The sequence below is a fragment of the Episyrphus balteatus genome, chromosome 4, assembly GCF_945859705.1.
Source record: "Episyrphus balteatus chromosome 4, idEpiBalt1.1, whole genome shotgun sequence".
In the NCBI taxonomy this organism is placed as follows: domain Eukaryota; kingdom Metazoa; phylum Arthropoda; class Insecta; order Diptera; family Syrphidae; genus Episyrphus; species Episyrphus balteatus.
Window position 1 is genome coordinate 38713728 of NC_079137.1, and position 26085 is coordinate 38739812.

The window sequence follows — 26085 nt, forward strand, 5'->3', positions numbered from 1 at the left end:
TGTACCCTGTGCATTTTCTTACTTCATCAAATGTACATTTGATGAAAAATATAATTTGGAAAGAACTTTTGTCGGTAAGAATCATATTTAAAAAAAATTTTCTTTTTGCTTGAATACTTTTTTATTTTTATAACATATTTGTTTTGTTTTTATATTTTTTTTTTTTTAGGTGAGAACTCATCAGATAAATTTGTTGAGATGCTGGTGGAAGATCTTACTCATCTCTATAAAGAAGTTATTCAAAAACCAAAAGACATACCCATGCTCTCAATAAGAGAAGATTTTCATCAAAGACATTCACCATGCTGTCATATATGTAAGTTAAATTTTAAGATTACTGATGTAAGGGTAAGAGACCATTGTCACCTCACTGGGATGTATAGAGGACCAGCTCACGGTCATTGTAATCTAAATTTTAGAGTACCTAAATTTTTCCCCGTACTTTTTCATAATTTTTCTGGATATGATTGTCATCTTTTTGTTAAGAGTCTATCGAATATACAAGGTGATGTTTCAATAATTCCATTGAATAAAGAAAATTATATTTCTTTATCCAAACGGATATATTTAGACGCTAAAAACACTTTCGAGATACGGTTTTTAGATTCTAATAGGTTTCTTCAATCGAGCATTTCATCCTTAGCTAAAAATTTATCACCTGATGATTTGAAGCTTACCAAGAGCGTTTTCCATAACATCGAATCATTCAATTTGATGCAAAGGAAAGGTGTTTTCCCCTATGATCATTTAGATTCATGGGATCGATTTGAGGAAACCTCTTTGCCATCTAAATCTAAGTTTTACAATAAAATGGTAGATAAAGAATGTTTAGATGAGGAATATAATCATGCTCTTAAGGTATGGAGTCACTTTAATTGTAAAACATTGAAAGATTATATGGTTCTGTATCTCAAAAGTGATGTTCTTCTATTAGCGGATATTTTTGAAAGTTTTAGAAAACTTTGTATTTCGATTTATGAACTCGATCCTTGTCATTATTTTACAGCTCCTGGGTTATCATGGGATGCTATGCTCAAAACGACAAAAATAAAATTAGAGCTACTAACCGATATTGATATGTACAACTTCTTTAAAAGCGGAATAAGAGGTGGTTTATGTCAATGTAGTCACAGAAATAGTGTAGCTAACAATAAATATATGTCTACCTACAATCCAAATTTGTCATCTGAATATTTAATGTATCTTGATGCTAATAATTTGTATGGATGGGCAATGTCACAATCTCTTCCATATGGCAATTTTCAATGGGATAATCCTGAGCTCTATACTTCAGAGCACATATTAAACATTAAAGGTGATGATGTTGGATACGTATTAGAAGTGGACTTAGATTATCCATCGAGTATTCATGACTCACACAATGATCTACCGTTTTGCCCTGAAAACATAGTCACCCCAGGATGTAAAATTCCAAAGCTAATTGCTCACCTTAACTCGAAGAAAAAGTATACAATTCATTTGAAAACGTTGCAGCAATGTATTTCTAACGGTATGGTATTAAGTAAAGTACATCGTGTGATGAAATTTAGCCAATCGAATTGGCTTGAGAAGTATATAACACTTAATACTGATTTTAGAAAAAAAGCCAAAAACAAGTTTGAAAAAGACTTCTTTAAGTTAATGAACAATAGTGTTTATGGGAAAACTATGGAGAATGTGGAAAAGCGGAGAAGAGTGAAAATTGTTTCAGAATGGGATCCGCAAAGAAACCAATTTTCAGCAAGAAAGCTGATTGCCCATCCAAGTTTCCATAGCGTTAGCGTATTTACACCAAATATGTGTGCTATTGAGATGAGTAAGGGAAGTGTCACACTTGATAAGCCTATTTACTTAGGTTTTGTCGTTCTAGAACTCTCCAAGTGGTTGATGTACGATTTTCATTATGAATATATGAAACCGAAGTTCAGCGATAAAATTCGTTTAAATTATATGGATACAGATTCATTTATTTATTCCATTTTTACAGAAGACTTTTATGCAGATATTTATAATGATGTTGTCAATCCTGAGAGATCTAGGTTTGATACTTCTGAGTATCCTATTGATAACATACATAATTTCCCTTTAAATAATGGCAAGGTATTAGGACTCTTTAAAGACGAGAATAACTCAAAAATTATGACAGATTTCGTGGGATTAAGAGCCAAATTATATTGCTTCAGAGTTGAAACCGGTGAGGTGACAAAAAAAGCTAAGGGAATAAGAAAATACATTACAAATAATTTAGAATTAAGAGATTATAGAAATTGTTTAATTAAGAAACAAAATATTTTTAAGAAAATGTATATATTTAGAAGTAAACAGCATTGTATATATACGCAAATGTTAAATAAGAAAACATTGAGTTGTGATGACACGAAAAGGTATATACGAGCAGATGGTAAGAGTACATATGCCTGGGGTCATAAAAATATTCCATAGATTTAAAAATTCATACTTTTCGTTTCATGACAACTCAATGACACTTTACTGAATGATGAAAAAAATAAAAAAAAAAAAAAGAATAAAAAAAAAAATAAATAAATAAAAATTAAATAAAAAATATTTATGTTGAATTTTAAAGAAAAAAGTTTTATTTTTATTTCTATTTTTTGTTCACAATTATGGAAGGAATTTTGTAATTTCTAATTTCACTGATCGTCCAAAGGGGCCTTTGTAAATAATACAAAATGTTGCTGTCTGCGAATGAATAGATTGAATGGTTTTTTCAGATAGCTTGTTGTATCGTGCTGGAAGGAATATCTGAAAAAAGTAAGAAAAAAAAAAATATAAATTTAGTTGTTTAAAACAAAAAGGAACAAATATAGTAAGATAAATGCAATAACAAAATATACTTACATCGTGTCCACCCAGATCTACAACCAGCTTTTCTCCAAATTTAGTTTGCACTTTTTTGATGCCCATAATTGGATATCTATGATTTTGTTCTAACTCTCTTATATTAATAAGAGTATTGAATTCAGATACGTTTTCAATTTCTGAAATTTCTTGTTGGATTTCTTGATTCATTTTGAATGTGAATATAAAACAGAGTTGACTTTTCGGATGCTACTAATAAAATTTAAACTCGAACCGTCCAATTTATACAGATTTTCTCTCCTCCAACTCCATTTTATTTAATTGCGCTTGGTTTAATATTGTTTATTTACTTTTTTTTTTTTTTTTTTTTTTTTGTTCCCTATTATTTACTCGAACTCCATTTTCTTAAAATTACGCGTGGGTAAATATCTTATTTTTTCATCTTTTAAGACGCATCCAAAAAAAAAAATGTTTATATATAGATACCTATATTTATATATAGCTCCTTTTATGTTCTAAGACAAATATGGGTGAGTATGTATATATGTGTTTTGATAATAGACCTTTCAGACGTTAGGTATATATTTTTTTTTTTCTATGCAGCTGAGAGTAGAGTTTATATTGATTTTCTTATCAGATTATTTCTGAACATGTTTATTCCTGTTTTTTTTTTTTTTTTTTTTTTTTTTTTTCGTTGCAGCAGGTTCAATTATGTAAGTTTTCTGACTTCGCCCGTTAATGGACTGTACTCAACAATACGATCATGAATAATCATGCAATATATCGATGTGTTTTGTGGTACAGTTGCTGTTGTTTTGATTTCAAGTTTTACATCCACAGGAGCAGATTTAATGGATTCGTTTTGTCGCGAACAATCAATTACTATAATTGGTGCAATTTCTTTATATTCTTCTCGTGACAATAGCGGTTGCGATTGCTTGTTGTAATAGGATTGCTGAAATCTGCTATACATATCATATAGAATAGCATATCGTCCAGTAGTAAAATCAACATTCAAATCTTCACGGGGATATGATTCTGAGTTCAGATGTACCTTAACATTACTCAATGTGCAATGATCGAATTTGCTCACATCTTTACCTTTTTGATTTTTTCGATTTGATTGTAGACCAATTATAATATATCTAGGTTTTTCGAGTTGACTAGAAGTTTTAATTGTCCATATATGATCGGTGGCTGCTGGAAGTGAAGGATATTCATACATTTCCCAGTTTCTAAAATGAATTTGAATTGGTTTTGTTTGTATTTGCTTCAATAGGTTAAGTTTTTCCACATCTGCTAGAGTGATGTGAGGAACTCTCCATTGCATTTTTAAAATTTTGATTCTCAAATCATCTTTTTCCGAAATGAATGCATTCTCATCAGTTCGAGTACGAATTAAAATCAATTCATGTCTCGCATTTGTTATTATCTTTTTATAATCTTCAGCAAATCCTAATAGATTTTTTAATGGGACACAAAAGTTAAACGTGCCAGATGAAACCAAAATGTTCTCCTTTCCATACCATGATGCATTTTGTAGATTTTTACTTTCAATTTCATTAAAGGATATGTAATTTTTTAAAGAAGTTGTGATTCCAACATTTTTATTACATTCAATATCCACTCCATTTAATTCATAATGTATTTCTTCAAAAAGAAATGCCATTGCATTATTAGATAATCTTCCTGTCTCTGAAATTAAGTCATCTGATTTCTTAAGTGTTCCTTCTATGTAAATGAAACTTTCACTGGGGAGAATACTCAGATCTTGTTGTTGAATAGAAATACGTATTTCATCACTTGAATTGTATGACTGCAAAAATGGTGAGTAACTGTGGTACTCAATTTTGGAAATGCTATTATCATAACCAGGTGTTTGGGTTATATTCAATATTCCACTCATTTTTGATTTATTTTTTAATAACTCTTTTATTTTATTTTTAAAACAAAGCCCAAAGACTGAAGATATGATTTATTTTCGGGTGAAAGATTTGGTCTTGTCAGCTTTGTTGTCCTTGTAGAACTAATTGAATTATCTCCGTTGTGTTGGGTTATATTATTATAAATTAACATTATGGAACGATGGTTTTAAATGTAAGCGAATGGTTATTGTTTCTCCTCTTAAATTTATCAACTCTCCGTCTTGATCAACAAGCTTCAAGGAAATTGAACTTATTCGTTTGACATTCACGGGTAAATAGATGACGTTCCTCGGAACTTCAATGATTTTATATCCAGGTCCTGTCTCTGGTGAGAACTCATGTATTGTATGTACTGGGATATTGTTGAGATACGATCCAGTTATAATATTACATTCAACTCGTATAACATTTACTTTATTTATATCAACAGGTAAGTCTGAAATGTGTAATAAATCAGCTTCCAGAACTCGTTTACTGAATCCCAATAATTTGCCTATCGATCGTTCTTTTTCAAAGTGTAATGCTTCTGTGCTTCTCACTTCACATTTCAATGTGTTATTGTTTGCTTTGATTTTCATTGAAATTGGTAATTTTTTTCGTTCTAATTTGGATTTGATAAAAGTTTGAATGTCATCTATTTCATATGACCCTGTTGGAATTTCGATAACATGTGATCCAATATGAAGCAGATTATTTCGGTCATCAACATTTGGTATGGAATTATATGTTTGAAAATCTATTAGACCACACACGTAATCTTGATTTAAATATAAAGGTGGAAAATACTCCGCCGTTAGATTAGAAGTATTCCCGCTTAAAGATAGTGTTAGCGACATGACAATAAAAAAGACAATGAAAGTTTTTTATGAATAGTTTGTTATTTATTGATAATAGCACTTATATAAAAATTTTAAACATAAATGTCCACAATTTACTGAATCATAATCTTGATACTTAATATAGTTATATTTAATATTTTTACCTAAATACTCGATTATTTCAAGCGGTGGTTGAAGATTTCCAAAACTATCAAAATATTCTATGTGTTTGCCCTTTTTATAATACGCTACCCAATGTGTTCCTGCTCCATTCGAAGAATCTAGATTCACTATTCCACATTCATTTTTAAATGGTTTACTCTTTGGTAAATTGTCACGCATAAAAACTCCTCTGAAATGTGGTAGTATCTTCTTGGCAAAATTTCTCAAATCCACTTCATTCAATGCACGCTTGGGTAGCGATTTTATAAGTTTTTTGACTGCGGACTTAAATAAAGACCAAGACCTTTTCTATATGGTTTCAGATGCAAGCCGTTACCTACTGAAATAGCTTCCATTCTCTTATTATGACGTTTTTTTTCATCCAGTTCCTTTTTTGCGTTATTAGCCTCGTTGATAGCTTTAGCGATTCCTGTTACACCTCCGGATAAGGCTCCAAGAGCTGAAAGTCCAGCGAAGAGGGGTACAAGAAATGGAATAACACCACCAATTTTCGGTACTGAAATAACTCTCGGTGTTTTAATGTTTTTTCCATTGTTCTGAACCGTTTTCTTAGCAACTGACAAAGCTACTTTTATAGCTTTTTCGAGATTATGTGGTTTTTTCTTTTGAAGAATTCTACCAAGATTTTTAATTGTTTTATTAAAGGTAAGTACGTTTTTAGACTTTATTTTTTTCGAATTATTTGTTTTTTCACTTTTTGAGCAACCCATTCCTAGTTTTACTTTTGCTTTCATAAGATTAGTAACTATCATAGCATTTGCCCGTTCACTTATACCTGCGTCCTTCGATGTTACTCGTTTCCAGGCTTCTTCAGCTAAAACCTTATCTGCTGTATGTCGTTCAGATGTATTTTCAAATTTAGAATAGGATATATCGTGTTGTTTGCATGCCTGATCAAGTAAATTTATTCCAGGATCACCTCTTGCTAAACGTTTTTGAAGTTTGGTTCCAGGTCCACAATATTGATAACCAGGAAGATGTAGTTCTACAGGTAACTTATTGATTACTGTATTTATTAAACCGTCTCCACTCACGACTTTTGGTTTACTGACAAACTGATTTGAAAAATCAAACATTTTTATAGAAATAAAACTAACTTTTTCTATATATTAACAAATGAACGGGTTGTAACGTAATGAGAATTTTTAAATATAATCCTTATATTTTAAGGAAATTGTTTAGTATCTTTCATCATGCGTTTCATTAAACAACAACAACTTCTACCAGTAAAAAATATGGATTTGAGTAAAAGTAATGAACCAAGAAAACATGGAAAACTATTACCCAATAGCATAAGAGGTTTAATTACAGGACCATCAAATTGTGGGAAAACGAATGCTATGATGAGTTTACTACAACATCCAAATGGATTAAAATTTGAAAATATATATATTTACTCAAAATCATTACATCAACCAAAATATGAATTTTTACGAAACGCTGTCAAACCAATAAAAAATATGGGATTCTTTACGTTTTCCAATAACACTGAAGTTATATCACCTGAAAAAGCAAAACCGAATTCTGTATTTATCTTTGACGACATTGCATGTGAAAAACAAGATACTATAAGAAACTATTTTAGTATGGGACGACATCATTTAATCGATAGTTTTTATTTATGTCAAACATATACGAGAATTCCTAAGCATTTAATACGAGATAATGCAAATTTTTTAATTGTTTTCAAACAAGATAACATGAACTTGAAACATATTCACAATGATCATGTCAATTCTGATATGCTATTTAATATCTTTCAAAAACTATGTGCGGAGTGTTGGAGTGATGAACATGGATTTTTGGTTATTGATAAGGATAGCTCATTGAACGAAGGACGATATAGAAAGGGCTTTGATCACTTTCTCAAATTATAAAAAGATGCTCATTCTAAACGGATGCACGTGTGACAATTTTCTTTATGATCAATTCGAAACACCTCAAAACAGATAAAAGCAGTTCCAAAGCTGTTTAAAGCGGTTCAAAAGCAGTTTAAAGCGGTTCAAAAGCGGTTTAAAAGCAGTTTAAAGCGGTTCAAAAGCGGTTTAAAAGCAGTTTAAAGCGGTTTGAAAGCGGTTTAAAGCGGTATAAAAGCGGTTCAAAAGCAGTTCAAAAGCGGTTTAAAGCGGTTTAAAAGCGGTTCCAAGCGGTTCAAAAGCGGTTTAAAAGCGGTTCAAAGCGGTTTGAAAGCGGTTTCAAAGCGGTTTAAAGCGGTTCAAAAGCAGTTCAAAAGCGGTTTAAAGCGGTTTGAAAGCGGTTTGAAAGCGGTTTGAAAGCAGTTTGAAAGCGGTTTGAAAGCGGTTTAAAGCGGTATAAAAGCGGTTCAAAAGCAGTTCAAAAGCGGTTTAAAAGCTGTTTAAGAGCGAATCAAAAACAGTTTCAAGAGCTGCTGAAAAGAAGTTGATGATCTAAAAACATCATATCCTATTTCTATAAAAAGCACTTCACAAACGCAGTTTACATCAAACGTTCAGTAATGTTCTATAAGAGTAGTACAAAGGAATTCAGTGTACAGTCTGCAACAGTACAAAATCATTCAACATGGTTTAAAAAACGTTGTTCATCAATCAAAACTTCGAAACTCAATATTAAAATATCATTAAAACCAATTGAAAACTTCATTCATAATATTCGAAAATTATTAACAGATTGCTGCAAAAATAATACAGCTTCGGTATGATGTATATAAATGAGGAACTAACAAATGAGCTCATTAAAACTACTGACGCTCTTCGAAAGAAATATAAAGAATTGAAGAATGGAAAGGAAGCATTCGAAACACAATTGGAAGAAACCTTTAGACCAATCACTAACCCTCTCAAAGAACTTCTTACAAAATCAAATGAAAAACAAAACTTCTTTGAAACTCCATTAAATAAATTGAAAACAACTTTTGATGACGATTTTGCTACCCCTAATGCGAGTGGTATTACTTCAGAAACTCCAAAAAATATTAATTATAACAATAGTAGAAATAGTCGTTCACGAGTTCGTAAACGTTATAAGGTTCGGGACTTTGCTACTCAAATAGAAGAAGACGATTCTTACAATGAAATGCCACAAAAATATGTTGATCTACTTTCGAATGAATCAAATACACTCGATAATGTGTATGGTGTCCAGGTTAAAAATGGAAAATGGTTAATTGGTGATGGAGAATTTAAAATTATCGGAAAAAAAATACAAATAAAGGACAAAATCTATGAGGGAACAAATGGATTATATGAATTAATATTCAAAAAGAATCCATGTGAAAAGATCTACAACGATAAAGATTTAAAAATATATAAGGATATATTAGAAGATACAAATGCATACAGACGTTCACATAATTCTTCAAAACAAGTCCTAGGAAACCGCGGAAAAAAATATAAGGAAATTATTAGTAAATTCATCGAAAGCAATAATACTGCTTCTGTGCACATAGGAAATGGATTAATGGAGTTAACTAAAAACAAAAAAGACTATATCTTCTGGGATGATCCTAATGAACTCGTAGTTAGATTGAGACTTCTTATCGCATCATATCAAGCAGGAAATAATAATCATTCGAACGAAATTAATTCTATTATAGAAGAATTAAGAGAATATAATATTATTGAATAAAGATGAGTGTTGACAAATTTGGAAGATTTTCTCATCATGCTTCAAAAAGAGGTCGACCAGGACCGAATGGAGAACGTGGAGAGCAAGGAAAACCAGGACCACCCGGTGAAGGATTTCTGAAAATGCAAAATGGTAACTACAATTTGAACTGGAAGCGTCTACAAAACCTACAGGAGCCACAAGAGAAAGAAGACGCTGTCACGAAAAATTATGTTGATGTAATAATTGAAGAATTAAAAAACGAAATTAAAAAAATTGTCTCGGACCTTGCAAAGCAGCTTCGTCATTAAATATTATAGTATATATTTCTGTGTAAACAAAATGTTTACTTTTAGTAAAGATTTAAAAATATATAAGGATATATTAGAAGATACAAATGCATACAGACGTTCACATAATTCTTCAAAACATGTAGTAGGAAACCGCGGAAAAAAATATAAGGAAATTATAAGTAAATTCACCGAAAGCAACAATAATGCTTCTGTGCACAAAGGAAATGGATTAATGGAGTTAACTAAAAACAAAAAAGACTATATCTTCTGGGATGATCCTAATGAACTCGTAGTTAGATTGAGACTTCTTATCGCATCATATCAAGCAGGAAATAATAATCATTCGAACGAAATTAATTCTATTATAGAAGAATTAAGAGAATATAATATTATTGAATAAAGATGAGTGTTGACAAATTTGGAAGATTTTCTCATCATGCTTCAAAAAGAGGTCGACCAGGACCGATTGGAGAACGTGGAGAGCAAGGAAATCCAGGACCACCCGGTGAAGGATTTCTGAAAATGCAAAATGGCAACTACAATTTGAACTGGAAGCGTCTACAAAACCTACAGGAGCCACAAGAGAAAGAAGACGCTGTCACGAAAAATTATGTTGATGTAATAATTGAAGAACTAAAAATCGAAATTAAAAAAATAAAAATTGTCATGGACCTTGTAAAGCAGCATTAAATATTATATTATATATTTCTGTGTAAACAAAATGTTGTAAATTATAATATGAAAATAAAAATTAGATACCTATAAAATGAAAATAAATTTACAAAATGAAAATAAAATGAACATATTTTGTTTTACTTCTTTTGAAGAAAAGACTTTTTTTTTCTCACTAAAATAGAAAATATTTGTGAGCATAGAAAAAAAAAATGTGTCAAATAAAAAAAAGGATGTATGTAGTAGTATGTCAAATGAAAAAAAGGATCGACAAAAAGATCCTTTTCCATTGATCTCGCATTATCATCCATAAGCATCAACTACCTGCAATCAGGACGCACATCACGAAGCAGTGTATTTTCATAACTTCTACTCGTACACATTTCAACTAGGTACCTGCAGCCAGGACGCACATCACGAAGCAGTGTATTTTTATCACTTATATTCGTACACATTTCAATGCACAATTGCTTTGCCATAGCACCCTCTCATTCACACCAACCACATACAATCGCACCCCGTGTTTGACTATAGCACCCTCTCAGTTATACTTTAGGAATTTTACTCGTACACATTTCAATGCACAATTGCTTTGCCATAGCACCCTCTCATTCACACCAACCACGTACAATCGCACCCCGTGTTTGACTATAGCACCCTCTCAGTTATACTCATGCATTAAGATAGCACCCTGTTGGCACCCTGTGCACCCTCTGTCCCAGAACATACCAAAACATACTACTGGAGTTATAGCCATTTTTGTGAAAAAATACGATATTTTTTTAAGGTGCATGTTTTTATGCCCAAATTGTATCTAATTCGAAGGGGAATGAATGGCAGAGTACAAAAATGTATTTTTTATAAGTTTTGGGTGCGTAGTTTTGATTTTATGGGATTTTGAATTTTGCAAAGTTTGACCCCAAAAAGACTAATATTAACGGAGTTATAGCCATTTTTGTGAAAAAATACGATATTTTTTTAAGGTGCATGTTTTTATGCCCAAATTGTATCTAATTCGAAGGGGAATGAATGGCAGAGTACAAAAATGTATTCTTTATAAGTTTTGGGTGCGTAGCTAGTTTTGATTTTATGGGATTTTGAATTTTGCAAAGTTTGACCCCAAAAAGACTAATATTAACGGAGTTATAGCCATTTTTGTGAAAAAATACGATATTTTTTTAAGGTGCATGTTTTTATGCCTAAATTGTATCTAATTCGAAGGGGAATGAATAGCAGAGTACAAAAATGTATTTTTTATAAGTTTTGGGTGCGTAGTTTTGATTTTATGGGATTTTGAATTTTGCAAAGTTTGACCCCAAAAAGACTAATATTAACGGAGTTATAGCCATTTTTGTGAAAAAATACGATATTTTTTTAAGGTGCATGTTTTTATGCCCAAATTGTATCTAATTCGAAGGGGAATGAATAGCAGAGTACAAAAATGTGTTTTTTATAAGTTTTGGGTGCGTAGTTTTAATTTTATGGGATTTTGAATTTTGCAAAGTTTGACCCCAAAAAGACTAATATTAACGGAGTTATAGCCATTTTTGTGAAAAAATACGATATTTTTTTAAGGTGCATGTTTTTATGCCTAAATTGTATCTAATTCGAAGGGGAATGAATAGCAGAGTACAAAAATGTATTTTTTATAAGTTTTGGGTGCGTAGTTTTGATTTTATGGGATTTTGAATTTTGCAAAGTTTGACCCCAAAAAGACTAATATTAACGGAGTTACAGCCATTTTTGTGAAAAAATACGATATTTTTTTAAGGTGCATGTTTTTATGCCCAAATTGTATCTAATTCGAAGGGGAATGAATAGCAGAGTACAAAAATGTATTTTTTATAAGTTTTGGGTGCGTAGTTTTGATTTTATGGGATTTTGAATTTTGCAAAGTTTGACCCCAAAAAGACTAATATTAACGGAGTTATAGCCATTTTTGTGAAAAAATACGATATTTTTTTAAGGTGCATGTTCTTATACCTAAATTGTATCTAATTCGAAGGGGAATGAATAGCAGAGTACAAAAATGTATTTTTTATAAGTTTTGGGTGCGTAGTTTTGATTTTATGGGATTTTGAATTTTGCAAAGTTTGACCCCAAAAAGACTAATATTAACGGAGTTATAGCCATTTTTGTGAAAAAATACGATGTTTTTTTAAGGTGCATGTTTTTATGCCCAAATTGTATCTAATTCGAAGGGGAATGAATGGCAGAGTACAAAAATGTATTTTTTATAAGTTTTGGGTGCGTAGCTAGTTTTGATTTTATGGGATTTTGAATTTTGCAAAGTTTGACCCCAAAAAGACTAATATTAACGGAGTTATAGCCATTTTTGTGAAAAAATACGATATTTTTTTAAGGTGCATGTTTTTATGCCTAAATTGTATCTAATTCGAAGGGGAATGAATAGCAGAGTACAAAAATGTATTTTTTATAAGTTTTGGGTGCGTAGTTTTGATTTTATGGGATTTTGAATTTTGCAAAGTTTGACCCCAAAAAGACTAATATTAACGGAGTTATAGCCATTTTTGTGAAAAAATACGATATTTTTTTAAGGTGCATGTTTTTATGCCTAAATTGTATCTAATTCGAAGGGGAATGAATAGCAGAGTACAAAAATGTATTTTTTATAAGTTTTGGGTGCGTAGTTTTGATTTTATGGGATTTTGAATTTTGCAAAGTTTGACCCCAAAAAGACAAATATTAACGGAGTTATAGCCATTTTTGTGAAAAAATACGATATTTTTTTAAGGTGCATGTTTTTATGCCCAAATTGTATCTAATTCGAAGGGGAATGAATAGCAGAGTACAAAAATGTATTTTTTATAAGTTTTGGGTGCGTAGTTTTGATTTTATGGGATTTTGAATTTTGCAAAGTTTGACCCCAAAAAGACTAATATTGACGGAGTTATAGCCATTTTTGTGAAAAAATACGATATTTTTTTAAGGTGCATGTTTTTATGCCTAAATTGTATCTAATTCGAAGGGGAATGAATAGCAGAGTACAAAAATGTATTTTTTATAAGTTTTGGGTGCGTAGTTTTGATTTTATGGGATTTTGAATTTTGCAAAGTTTGACCCCAAAAAGACTAATATTAACGGAGTTATAGCCATTTTTGTGAAAAAATACGATATTTTTTTAAGGTGCATGTTTTTATGCCCAAATTGTATCTAATTCGAAGGGGAATGAATAGCAGAGTACAAAAATGTATTTTTTATAAGTTTTGGGTGCGTAGTTTTGATTTTATGGGATTTTGAATTTTGCAAAGTTTGACCCCAAAAAGACTAATATTAACGGAGTTATAGCCATTTTTGTGAAAAAATACGATGTTTTTTTAAGGTGCATGTTTTTATGCCCAAATTGTATCTAATTCGAAGGGGAATGAATGGCAGAGTACAAAAATGTATTTTTTATAAGTTTTGGGTGCGTAGCTAGTTTTGATTTTATGGGATTTTGAATTTTGCAAAGTTTGACCCCAAAAAGACTAATATTAACGGAGTTATAGCCATTTTTGTGAAAAAATACGATATTTTTTTAAGGTGCATGTTTTTATGCCCAAATTGTATCTAATTCGAATGGGAATGAATAGCAGAGTACAAAAATGTATTTTTTATAAGTTTTGGGTGCGTAGTTTTGATTTTATGGGATTTTGAATTTTGCAAAGTTTGACCCCAAAAAACTAATATTAACGGAGTTATAGCCATTTTTGTGAAAAAATACGATATTTTTTAAGGTGCATGTTTTTATGCCCAAATTGTATATAATTCAAAGGGGAATGAATAGCAGAGTACAAAAATGTATTTTTTATAAGTTTTGGGTGCGTAGTTTTGATTTTATGGGATTTTGAATTTTGCAAAGTTTGACCCCAAAAAGACTAATATTAACGGAGTTATAGCCATTTTTGTGAAAAAATACGATATTTTTTTAAGGTGCATGTTTTTATGCCCAAATTGTATCTAATTCGAAGGGGAATGAATAGCAGAGTACAAAAATGTATTTTTTATAAGTTTTGGGTGCGTAGTTTTGATTTTATGGGATTTTGAATTTTGCAAAGTTTGACCCCAAAAAGACTAATATTAACGGAGTTATAGCCATTTTTGTGAAAAAATACGATATTTTTTTAAGGTGCATGTTTTTATGCCCAAATTGTATCTAATTCGAAGGGGAATGAATAGCAGAGTACAAAAATGTATTTTTTATAAGTTTTGGGTGCGTAGTTTTGATTTTATGGGATTTTGAATTTTGCAAAGTTTGACCCCAAAAAGACTAATATTAACGGAGTTATAGCCATTTTTGTGAAAAAATACGATATTTTTTTAAGGTGCATGTTTTTATGCCCAAATTGTATCTAATTCGAAGGGGAATGAATAGCAGAGTACAAAAATGTATTTTTTATAAGTTTTGGGTGCGTAGTTTTGATTTTATGGGATTTTGAATTTTGCAAAGTTTGACCCCAAAAAGACTAATATTAACGGAGTTATAGCCATTTTTGTGAAAAAATACGATATTTTTTTAAGGTGCATGTTTTTATGCCCAAATTGTATCTAATTCGAAGGGGAATGAATAGCAGAGTACAAAAATGTATTTTTTATAAGTTTTGGGTGCGTAGTTTTGATTTTATGGGATTTTGAATTTTGCAAAGTTTGACCCCAAAAAGACTAATATTAACGGAGTTATAGCCATTTTTGTGAAAAATACGATATTTTTTTAAGGTGCATGTTTTTATGCCCAAATTGTATCTAATTCGAAGGGGAATGAATAGCAGAGTACAAAAATGTATTTTTTATAAGTTTTGGGTGCGTACTTTTGATTTTATGGGATTTTGAATTTTGCAAAGTTTGACCCCAAAAAGACTAATATTAACGGAGTTATAGCCATTTTTGTGAAAAAATACGATATTTTTTTAAGGTGCATGTTTTTATGCCCAAATTGTATCTAATTCGAAGGGGAATGAATAGCAGAGTACAAAAATGTATTTTTTATAAGTTTTGGGTGCGTAGTTTTGATTTTATGGGATTTTGAATTTTGCAAAGTTTGACCCCAAAAAGACTAATATTAACGGAGTTATAGCCATTTTTGTGAAAAAATACTATATTTTTTTAAGGTGCATGTTTTTAGGCCTAAATTGTATCCAATTCGAAGGGGAATGAATAGCAGAGTACAAAAATGTATTTTTTATAAGTTTTGGGTGCGTACTTTTGATTTTATGGGATTTTGAATTTTGCAAAGTTTGACCCCAAAAAGACTAATATTAACGGAGTTATAGCCATTTTTGTGAAAAAATACGATATTTTTTTAAGGTGCATGTTTTTATGCCCAAATTGTATCTAATTCGAAGGGGAATGAATAGCAGAGTACAAAAATGTATTTTTTATAAGTTTTGGGTGCGTAGTTTTGATTTTATGGGATTTTGAATTTTGCAAAGTTTGACCCCAAAAAACTAATATTAACGGAGTTATAGCCATTTTTGTGAAAAAATACGATATTTTTTTAAGGTGCATGTTTTTATGCCTAAATTGTATCTAATTCGAAGGGGAATGAATAGCAGAGTACAAAAATGTATTTTTTATAAGTTTTGGGTGCGTAGTTTTGATTTTATGGGATTTTGAATTTTGCAAAGTTTGACCCCAAAAAGACTAATATTAACGGAGTTATAGCCATTTTTGTGAAAAAATACGATATTTTTTTAAGGTGCATGTTTTTATGCCCAAATTGTATCTAATTCGAAGGGGAATGAATAGCAGAGTACAAAAATGTATCTAATTCAAAGGGGAATGAATAGCAGAGTACAAAAATGTATTTTTTATAAGTTTTAGGTGCGTAGTTTTGATTTTATGGGATTTTGAATTTTGCAAAGTTTGACCCCAAAAAGACTAATATTAACGGAGTTATAGCCATTTTTGTGAAAAAATACGATATTTTTTTAAGGTGCATGTTTTTATGCCTAAATTGTATCTAATTCGAAGGGGAATGAATAGCAGAGTACAAAAATGTATTTTTTATAAGTTTTGGGTGCGTAGTTTTGATTTTATGGGATTTTGAATTTTGCAAAGTTTGACCCCAAAAAGACTAATATTAACGGAGTTATAGCCATTTTTGTGAAAAAATACGATATTTTTTTAAGGTGCATGTTTTTATGCCCAAATTGTATCTAATTCGAAGGGGAATGAATAGCAGAGTACAAAAATGTATTTTTTATAAGTTTTGGGTGCGTAGTTTTGATTTTATGGGATTTTGAATTTTGCAAAGTTTGACCCCAAAAAGACTAATATTAACGGAGTTATAGCCATTTTTGTGAAAAAATACGATATTTTTTTAAGGTGCATGTTTTTATGCCCAAATTGTATCTAATTCGAAGGGGAATGAATAGCAGAGTACAAAAATGTATTTTTTATAAGTTTTGGGTGCGTAGTTTTGATTTTATGGGATTTTGAATTTTGCAAAGTTTGACCCCAAAAAGACTAATATTAACGGAGTTATAGCCATTTTTGTGAAAAAATACGATATTTTTTTAAGGTGCATGTTTTTATGCCTAAATTGTATCTAATTCAAAGGGGAATGAATAGCAGATTACAAAAATGTATTTTTTATAAGTTTTGGGTGCGTAGTTTTGATTTTATGGGATTTTGAATTTTGCAAAGTTTGACCCCAAAAAGACTAATATTAACGGAGTTATAGCCATTTTTGTGAAAAAATACGATATTTTTTTAAGGTGCATGTTTTTATGCCCAAATTGTATCTAATTCGAAGGGGAATGAATAGCAGAGTACAAAAATGTATTTTTTATAAGTTTTGGGTGCGTAGTTTTGATTTTATGGGATTTTGAATTTTGCAAAGTTTGACCCCAAAAAGACTAATATTAACGGAGTTATAGCCATTTTTGTGAAAAAATACGATATTTTTTTAAGGTGCATGTTTTTATGCCTAAATTGTATCTAATTCGAAGGGGAATGAATAGCAGAGTACAAAAATGTATTTTTTATAAGTTTTGGGTGCGTAGTTTTGATTTTATGGGATTTTGAATTTTGCAAAGTTTGACCCCAAAAAGACTAATATTAACGGAGTTATAGCCATTTTTGTGAAAAAATACGATATTTTTTTAAGGTGCATGTTTTTATGCCCAAATTGTATCTAATTCGAAGGGGAATGAATAGCAGAGTACAAAAATGTATTTTTTATAAGTTTTGGGTGCGTAGTTTTGATTTTATGGAATTTTGAATTTTGCAAAGTTTGACCCCAAAAAGACTAATATTAACGGAGTTATAGCCATTTTTGTGAAAAAATACGATATTTTTTTAAGGTGCATGTTTTTATGCCCAAATTGTATCTAATTCGAAGGGGAATGAATAGCAGAGTACAAAAATGTATTTTTTTATAAGTTTTGGGTGCGTAGTTTTGATTTTATGGGATTTTGAATTTTGCAAAGTTTGACCCCAAAAAGACTAATATTAACGGAGTTATAGCCATTTTTGTGAAAAAATACGATATTTTTTTAAGGTGCATGTTTTTATGCCTAAATTGTATCTAATTCGAAGGGGAATGAATAGCAGAGTACAAAAATGTATTTTTTATAAGTTTTGGGTGCGTAGTTTTGATTTTATGGGATTTTGAATTTTGCAAAGTTTGACCCCAAAAAGACTAATATTAACGGAGTTATAGCCATTTTTGTGAAAAAATACGATATTTTTTTAAGGTGCATGTTTTTATGCCTAAATTGTATCTAATTCGAAGGGGAATGAATAGCAGAGTACAAAAATGTATTTTTTATAAGTTTTGGGTGCGTAGTTTTGATTTTATGGGATTTTGAATTTTGCAAAGTTTGACCCCAAAAAGACTAATATTAACGGAGTTATAGCCATTTTTGTGAAAAAATACGATATTTTTTTAAGGTACATGTTTTTATGCCCAAATTGTATCTAATTCGAAGGGGAATGAATAGCAGAGTACAAAAATGTATTTTTTATAAGTTTTGGGTGCGTAGTTTTGATTTTATGGGATTTTGAATTTTGCAAAGTTTGAGACCAAAAAGACTAATACCTATTAACGGAGTTATAGCCATTTTTGTGAAAAAATACGATATTTTTTTAAGGTGCATGTTTTTATGCCCAAATTGTATCTAATTCGAAGGGGAATGAATAGCAGAGTACAAAAATGTATTTTTTATAAGTTTTGGGTGCGTAGTTTTGATTTTATGGGATTTTGAATTTTGCAAAGTTTGACCCCAAAAAGACTAATATTAACGGAGTTATAGCCATTTTTGTGAAAAAATACGATATTTTTTTAAGGTGCATGTTTTTATGCCTAAATTGTATCTAATTCGAAGGGGAATGAATAGCAGATTACAAAAATGTATTTTTTATAAGTTTTGGGTGCGTAGTTTTGATTTTATTGGATTTTGAATTTTGCAAAGTTTGACCCCAAAAAGACTAATATTAACGGAGTTATAGCCATTTTTGTGAAAAAATACGATATTTTTTTAAGGTGCATGTTTTTATGCCTAAATTGTATCTAATTCGAAGGGGAATGAATAGCAGAGTACAAAAATGTATTTTTTATAAGTTTTGGGTGCGTAGTTTTGATTTTATGGGATTTTGAATTTTGCAAAGTTTGACCCCAAAAAGACTAATATTAACGGAGTTATAGCCATTTTTGTGAAAAAATACGATATTTTTTTAAGGTGCATGTTTTTATGCCCAAATTGTATCTAATTCGAAGGGGAATGAATAGCAGAGTACAAAAATGTATTTTTTATAAGTTTTGGGTGCGTAGTTTTGATTTTATGGGATTTTGAATTTTGCAAAGTTTGACCCCAAAAAGACTAATATTAACGGAGTTATAGCCATTTTTGTGAAAAAATACGATATTTTTTTAAGGTGCATGTTTTTATGCCCAAATTGTATCTAATTCGAAGGGGAATGAATAGCAGAGTACAAAAATGTATTTTTTATAAGTTTTGGGTGCGTAGTTTTGATTTTATGGAATTTTGAATTTTGCAAAGTTTGACCCCAAAAAGACTAATATTAACGGAGTTATAGCCATTTTTGTGAAAAAATACGATATTTTTTTAAGGTGCATGTTTTTATGCCCAAATTGTATCTAATTCGAAGGGGAATGAATAGCAGAGTACAAAAATGTGTTTTTTATAAGTTTTGGGTGCGTAGTTTTGATTTTATGGGATTTTGAATTTTGCAAAGTTTGACCCCAAAAAGACTAATATTAACGGAGTTATAGCCATTTTTGTGAAAAAATACGATATTTTTTTAAGGTGCATGTTTTTATGCCTAAATTGTATCTAATTCGAAGGGGAATGAATAGCAGAGTACAAAAATGTATTTTTTATAAGTTTTGGGTGCGTAGTTTTGATTTTATGGGATTTTGAATTTTGCAAAGTTTGACCCCAAAAAGACTAATATTAACGGAGTTATAGCCATTTTTGTGAAAAAATACGATATTTTTTTAAGGTGCATGTTTTTATGCCTAAATTGTATCTAATTCGAAGGGGAATGAATAGCAGAGTACAAAAATGTATTTTTTATAAGTTTTGGGTGCGTAGTTTTGATTTTATGGGATTTTGAATTTTGCAAAGTTTGACCCCAAAAAGACTAATATTAACGGAGTTATAGCCATTTTTGTGAAAAAATACGATATTTTTTTAAGGTGCATGTTTTTATGCCCAAATTGTATCTAATTCGAAGGGGAATGAATAGCAGAGTACAAAAATGTATTTTTTATAAGTTTTGGGTGCGTAGTTTTGATTTTATGGGATTTTGAATTTTGCAAAGTTTGACCCCAAAAAGACTAATATTAACGGAGTTATAGCCATTTTTGTGAAAAAATACGATATTTTTTTAAGGTGCATGTTTTTATGACTAAATTGTATCTAATTCGAAGGGGAATGAATAGCAGAGTACAAAAATGTAGTTTTTATAAGTTTTGGATGCGTAGTTTTGATTTTATGGGATTTTGAATTTTGCAAAGTTTGACCCCAAAAAGACTAATATTAACGGAGTTATAGCCATTTTTGTGAAAAAATACGATATTTTTTTAAGGTGCATGTTTTTATGCCTAAATTGTATCTAATTCGAAGGGGAATGAATAGCAGAGTACAAAAATGTATTTTTTATAAGTTTTGGGTGCGTAGTTTTGATTTTATGGGATTTTGAATTTTGCAAAGTTTGACCCCAAAAAGACTAATATTAACGGAGTTATAGCCATTTTTGTGAAAAAATACGATATTTTTTTAAGGTGCATGTTTTTATGCCTAAATTGTATCTAATTCGAAGGGGAATGAATAGCAGAGTACAAAAATGTATTTTTTATAAGTTTTGGGTGCGTAGTTTTGATTTTATGGGATTTTGAATTTTGCAAAGTTTGACCCCAAAAAGACTAATATTAACGGAGTTATAGCCATTTTTGTGAAAAAATACGATATTTTTTTAAGGTGCATGTTTTTATGCCCAAATTGTATCTAATGCGAAGGGGAATGAATAGCAGAGTACAAAAATGTATTTTTTATAAGTTTTGGGTGCGTAGTTTTGATTTTATGGGATTTTGAATTTTGCAAAGTTTGACCCCAAAAAGACTAATATTAACGGAGTTATAGCCATTTTTGTGAAAAAATACGATATTTTTTTAAGGTGCATGTTTTTATGCCCAAATTGTATCTAATTCGAAGGGGAATGAATAGCAGAGTACAAAAATGTATTTTTTATAAGTTTTGGGTGCGTAGTTTTGATTTTATGGGATTTTGAATTTTGCAAAGTTTGACCCCAAAAAGACTAATATTAACGGAGTTATAGCCATTTTTGTGAAAAAATACGATATTTTTTTAAGGTGCATGTTTTTATGCCCAAATTGTATCTAATTCGAAGGGGAATGAATAGCAGAATACAAAAATGTATTTTTTATAAGTTTTGGGTGCGTAGTTTTGATTTTATGGGATTTTGAATTTTGCAAAGTTTGACCCCAAAAAGACTAATATTAACGGAGTTATAGCCATTTTTGTGAAAAAATACGATATTTTTTTAAGGTGCATGTTTTTATGCCCAAATTGTATCTAATTCGAAGGGGAATGAATAGCAGAGTACAAAAATGTATTTTTTATAAGTTTTGGGTGCGTAGTTTTGATTTTATGGGATTTTGAATTTTGCAAAGTTTGACCCCAAAAAGACTAATATTAACGGAGTTATAGCCATTTTTGTGAAAAAATACGATATTTTTTTAAGGTGCATGTTTTTATGCCCAAATTGTATCTAATTCGAAGGGGAATGAATAGCAGAGTACAAAAATGTATTTTTTATAAGTTTTGGGTGCGTAGTTTTGATTTTATGGGATTTTGAATTTTGCAAAGTTTGACCCCAAAAAGACTAATATTAACGGAGTTATAGCCATTTTTGTGAAAAAATACGATATTTTTTTAAGGTGCATGTTTTTGTGCCTAAATTGTATCTAATTCGAAGGGGAATGAATAGCAGAGTACAAAAATGTATTTTTTATAAGTTTTGGGTGCGTAGTTTTGATTTTATGGGATTTTGAATTTTGCAAAGTTTGACCCCAAAAAGACTAATATTAACGGAGTTATAGCCATTTTTGTGAAAAAATACGATATTTTTTTAAGGTGCATGTTTTTATGCCTAAATTGTATCTAATTCGAAGGGGAATGAAAAGCAGAGTACAAAAATGTATTTTTTATAAGTTTTGGGTGCGTAGTTTTGATTTTATGGCATTTTGAATTTTGCAAAGTTTGACCCCCAAAAAGACTAATATTAACGGAGTTATAGCCATTTTTGTGAAAAAAATACGATATTTTTTTAAGGTGCATGTTTTTTATGCCTAAATTGTATCTAATTCGAAGGGGAATGAATGGCAGAGTACAAAAATGTATTTTTTATAAGTTTTTGGGTGCGTAGTTTTGATTTTATGGGATTTTGAATTTTGCAAAGTTTGACCCCAAAAAGACTAATATTAACGGAGTTATAGCCATTTTTGTGAAAAAAATACGATATTTTTTTAAGGTGCATGTTTTTATGCCCAAATTGTATCTAATTCGAAGGGGAATGAATAGCAGAGTACAAAAATGTATTTTTTATAAGTTTTGGGTGCGTAGTTTTGATTTTATGGGATTTTGAATTTTGCAAAGTTTGACCCCAAAAAGACTAATATTAACGGAGTTATAGCCATTTTTGTGAAAAAATACGATATTTTTTTAAGGTGCATGTTTTTATGCCCAAATTGTATCTAATTCGAAGGGGAATGAATAGCAGAGTACAAAAATGTATTTTTTATAAGTTTTGGGTGCGTAGTTTTGATTTTATGGGATTTTGAATTTTGCAAAGTTTGACCCCAAAAAGACTAATATTAACGGAGTTATAGCCATTTTTGTGAAAAAATACGATATTTTTTTAAGGTGCATGTTTTTATGCCCAAATTGTATCTAATTCGAAGGGGAATGAATAGCAGAGTACAAAAATGTATTTTTTATAAGTTTTGGGTGCGTAGTTTTGATTTTATGGGATTTTGAATTTTGCAAAGTTTGACCCCAAAAAGACTAATATTAACGGAGTTATAGCCATTTTTGTGAAAAAATACGATATTTTTTTAAGGTGCATGTTTTTATGCCCAAATTGTATCTAATTCGAAGGGGAATGAATAGCAGAGTACAAAAATGTATTTTTTATAAGTTTTGGGTGCGTAGTTTTGATTTTATGGGATTTTGAATTTTGCAAAGTTTGACCCCCAAAAAGACTAATATTAACGGAGTTATAGCCATTTTTTGTGAAAAAAATACGATATTTTTTTAAGGTGCATGTTTTTATGCCCAAATTGTATCTAATTCGAAGGGGAATGAATAGCAGAGTACAAAAATGTATTTTTTATAAGTTTTGGGTGCGTAGTTTTGATTTTATGGGATTTTGAATTTTGCAAAGTTTGACCCCAAAAAGACTAATATTAACGGAGTTATAGCCATTTTTGTGAAAAAATACGATATTTTTTTAAGGTGCATGTTTTTTATGCCCAAATTGTATCTAATTCGAAGGGGAATGAATAGCAGAGTACAAAAATGTATTTTTTATAAGTTTTGGGTGCGTAGTTTTGATTTTATGGGATTTTGAATTTTGCAAAGTTTGACCCCAAAAAGACTAATATTAACGGAGTTATAGCCATTTTTGTGAAAAAAATACGATATTTTTTTAAGGTGCATGTTTTTTATGCCCAAATTGTATCTAATTCGAAGGGGAATGAATAGCAGAGTACAAAAATGTATTTTTTATAAGTTTTGGGTGCGTACTTTTGATTTTATGGGATTTTGAATTTTGCAAAGTTTGACCCCAAAAAGACAAATATTAACGGAGTTATAGCCATTTTTGTGAAAAAATAAGATATTTTTTTAAGGTGCATGTTTTTGTGCCTAAATTGTATCTAATTCGAAGGGGAATGAATAGCAGAGTACAAAAATGTATTTTTTATAAGTTTTGGGGTGCGTAGTTTTGATTTTATGGGATTTTGAATTTTGCAAAGTTTGACCCCAAAAAGACTAATATTAACGGAGTTATAGCCATTTTTGTGAAAAAAATACGATATTTTTTTAAGGTGCATGTTTTTATGCCTAAATTGTATCTAATTCGAAGGGGAATGAATAGCAGAGTACAAAAATGTATTTTTTATAAGTTTTGGGTGCGTAGTTTTGATTTTATGGGATTTCGAATTTTGCAAAGTTTGACCCCAAAAAGACTAATATTAACGGAGTTATAGCCATTTTTTTGAAAAAATACGATATTTTTTTAAGGTGCATGTTTTTATGCCTAAATTGTATCTAATTCGAAGGGGAATGAATGGCAGAGTACAAAAATGTATTTTTTATAAGTTTTGGGTGCGTAGTTTTGATTTTATGGGATTTTGAATTTTGCAAAGTTTGACCCCAAAAAGACTAATATTAACGGAGTTATAGCCATTTTTGTGAAAAAATACGATATTTTTTTAAGGTGCATGGTTTTATGCCCAAATTGTATCTAATTCGAAGGGGAATGAATAGCAGAGTACAAAAATGTATTTTTTATAAGTTTTGGGTGCGTAGTTTTGATTTTATGGGATTTTGAATTTTGCAAAGTTTGACCCCAAAAAGACTAATATTAACGGAGTTATAGCCATTTTTGTGAAAAAATACGATATTTTTTTAAGGTGCATGTTTTTGTGCCTAAATTGTATCTAATTCGAAGGGGAATGAATAGCAGAGTACAAAAATGTATTTTTTATAAGTTTTGGGTGCGTAGTTTTGATTTTATGGGATTTTGAATTTTGCAAAGTTTGACCCCAAAAAGACTAATATTAACGGAGTTATAGCCATTTTTGTGAAAAAATACGATATTTTTTTAAGGTGCATGTTTTTATGCCCAAATTGTATCTAATTCGAAGGGGAATGAATAGCAGAGTACAAAAATGTATTTTTTATAAGTTTTCGGTGCGTAGTTTTGATTTTATGGGATTTTGAATTTTGCAAAGTTTGACCCCAAAAAGACTAATATTAACGGAGTTATAGCCATTTTTGTGAAAAAATACGATATTTTTTTAAGGTGCATGTTTTTATGCCCAAATTGTATCTAATTCGAAGGGGAATGAATAGCAGAGTACAAAAATGTATTTTTTATAAGTTTTGGGTGCGTAGTTTTGATTTTATGGGATTTTGAATTTTGCAAAGTTTGACCCCAAAAAGACTAATATTAACGGAGTTATAGCCATTTTTGTGAAAAAATACGATATTTTTTTAAGGTGCATGTTTTTATGCCTAAATTGTATCTAATTCAAAGGGGAATGAATAGCAGAGTACAAAAATGTATTTTTTATAAGTTTTGGGTGCGTAGTTTTGATTTTATGGGATTTTGAATTTTGCAAAGTTTGACCCCAAAAAGACTAATATTAACGGAGTTATAGCCATTTTTGTGAAAAAATACGATATTTTTTTAAGGTGCATGTTTTTGTGCCTAAATTGTATCTAATTCGAAGGGGAATGAATAGCAGAGTACAAAAATGTATTTTTTATAAGTTTTGGGTGCGTAGTTTTGATTTTATGGGATTTTGAATTTTGCAAAGTTTGACCCCAAAAAGACTAATATTAACGGAGTTATAGCCATTTTTGTGAAAAAATACGATATTTTTTTAAGGTGCATGTTTTTATGCCCAAATTGTATCTAATTCGAAGGGGAATGAATAGCAGAGTACAAAAATGTATTTTTTATAAGTTTTGGGTGCGTAGTTTTGATTTTATGGGATTTTGAATTTTGCAAAGTTTGACCCCAAAAAGACTAATATTAACGGAGTTATAGCCATTTTTGTGAAAAAATACGATATTTTTTTAAGGTGCATGTTTTTATGCCTAAATTGTATCTAATTCAAAGGGGAATGAATAGCAGAGTACAAAAATGTATTTTTTATAAGTTTTGGGTGCGTAGTTTTGATTTTATGGGATTTTGAATTTTGCAAAGTTTGACCCCAAAAAGACTAATATTAACGGAGTTATAGCCATTTTTGTGAAAAAATACGATATTTTTTTAAGGTGCATGTTTTTATGCCCAAATTGTATCTAATTCGAAGGGGAATGAATAGCAGAGTACAAAAATGTATTTTTTATAAGTTTTGGGTGCGTAGTTTTGATTTTATGGGATTTTGAATTTTGCAAAGTTTGACCCCAAAAAGACTAATATTAACGGAGTTATAGCCATTTTTGTGAAAAAATACGATATTTTTTTAAGGTGCATGTTTTTATGCCCAAATTGTATCTAATTCGAAGG

At 30.2% G+C, this 26085-nt stretch overlaps 2 protein-coding genes across 2 annotated transcripts; both read right to left on the minus strand.

Moving 5' to 3' along the window:
* Positions 1-2611: 2611 nt before the first annotated feature.
* Positions 2612-3080, minus strand: LOC129917958 (uncharacterized). The gene is made up of 2 exons (XM_055998222.1): positions 2860-3080; positions 2612-2763 (listed from the first exon to the last, which is right to left on the minus strand). The coding sequence occupies exons 1-2, from the start codon at positions 3028-3030 to the stop codon at positions 2623-2625; spliced, it is 312 nt and encodes a 103-aa protein (XP_055854197.1). The 5' UTR covers positions 3031-3080; the 3' UTR covers positions 2612-2622.
* Positions 3081-3529: 449 nt separating this feature from the next.
* LOC129919201 (uncharacterized) lies at positions 3530-4726 on the minus strand. Its single transcript, XM_056000052.1, has one exon. The coding sequence runs from the start codon at positions 4724-4726 to the stop codon at positions 3530-3532; it is 1197 nt and encodes a 398-aa protein (XP_055856027.1).
* Between the last annotated feature and the right edge of the window lie 21359 nt (positions 4727-26085).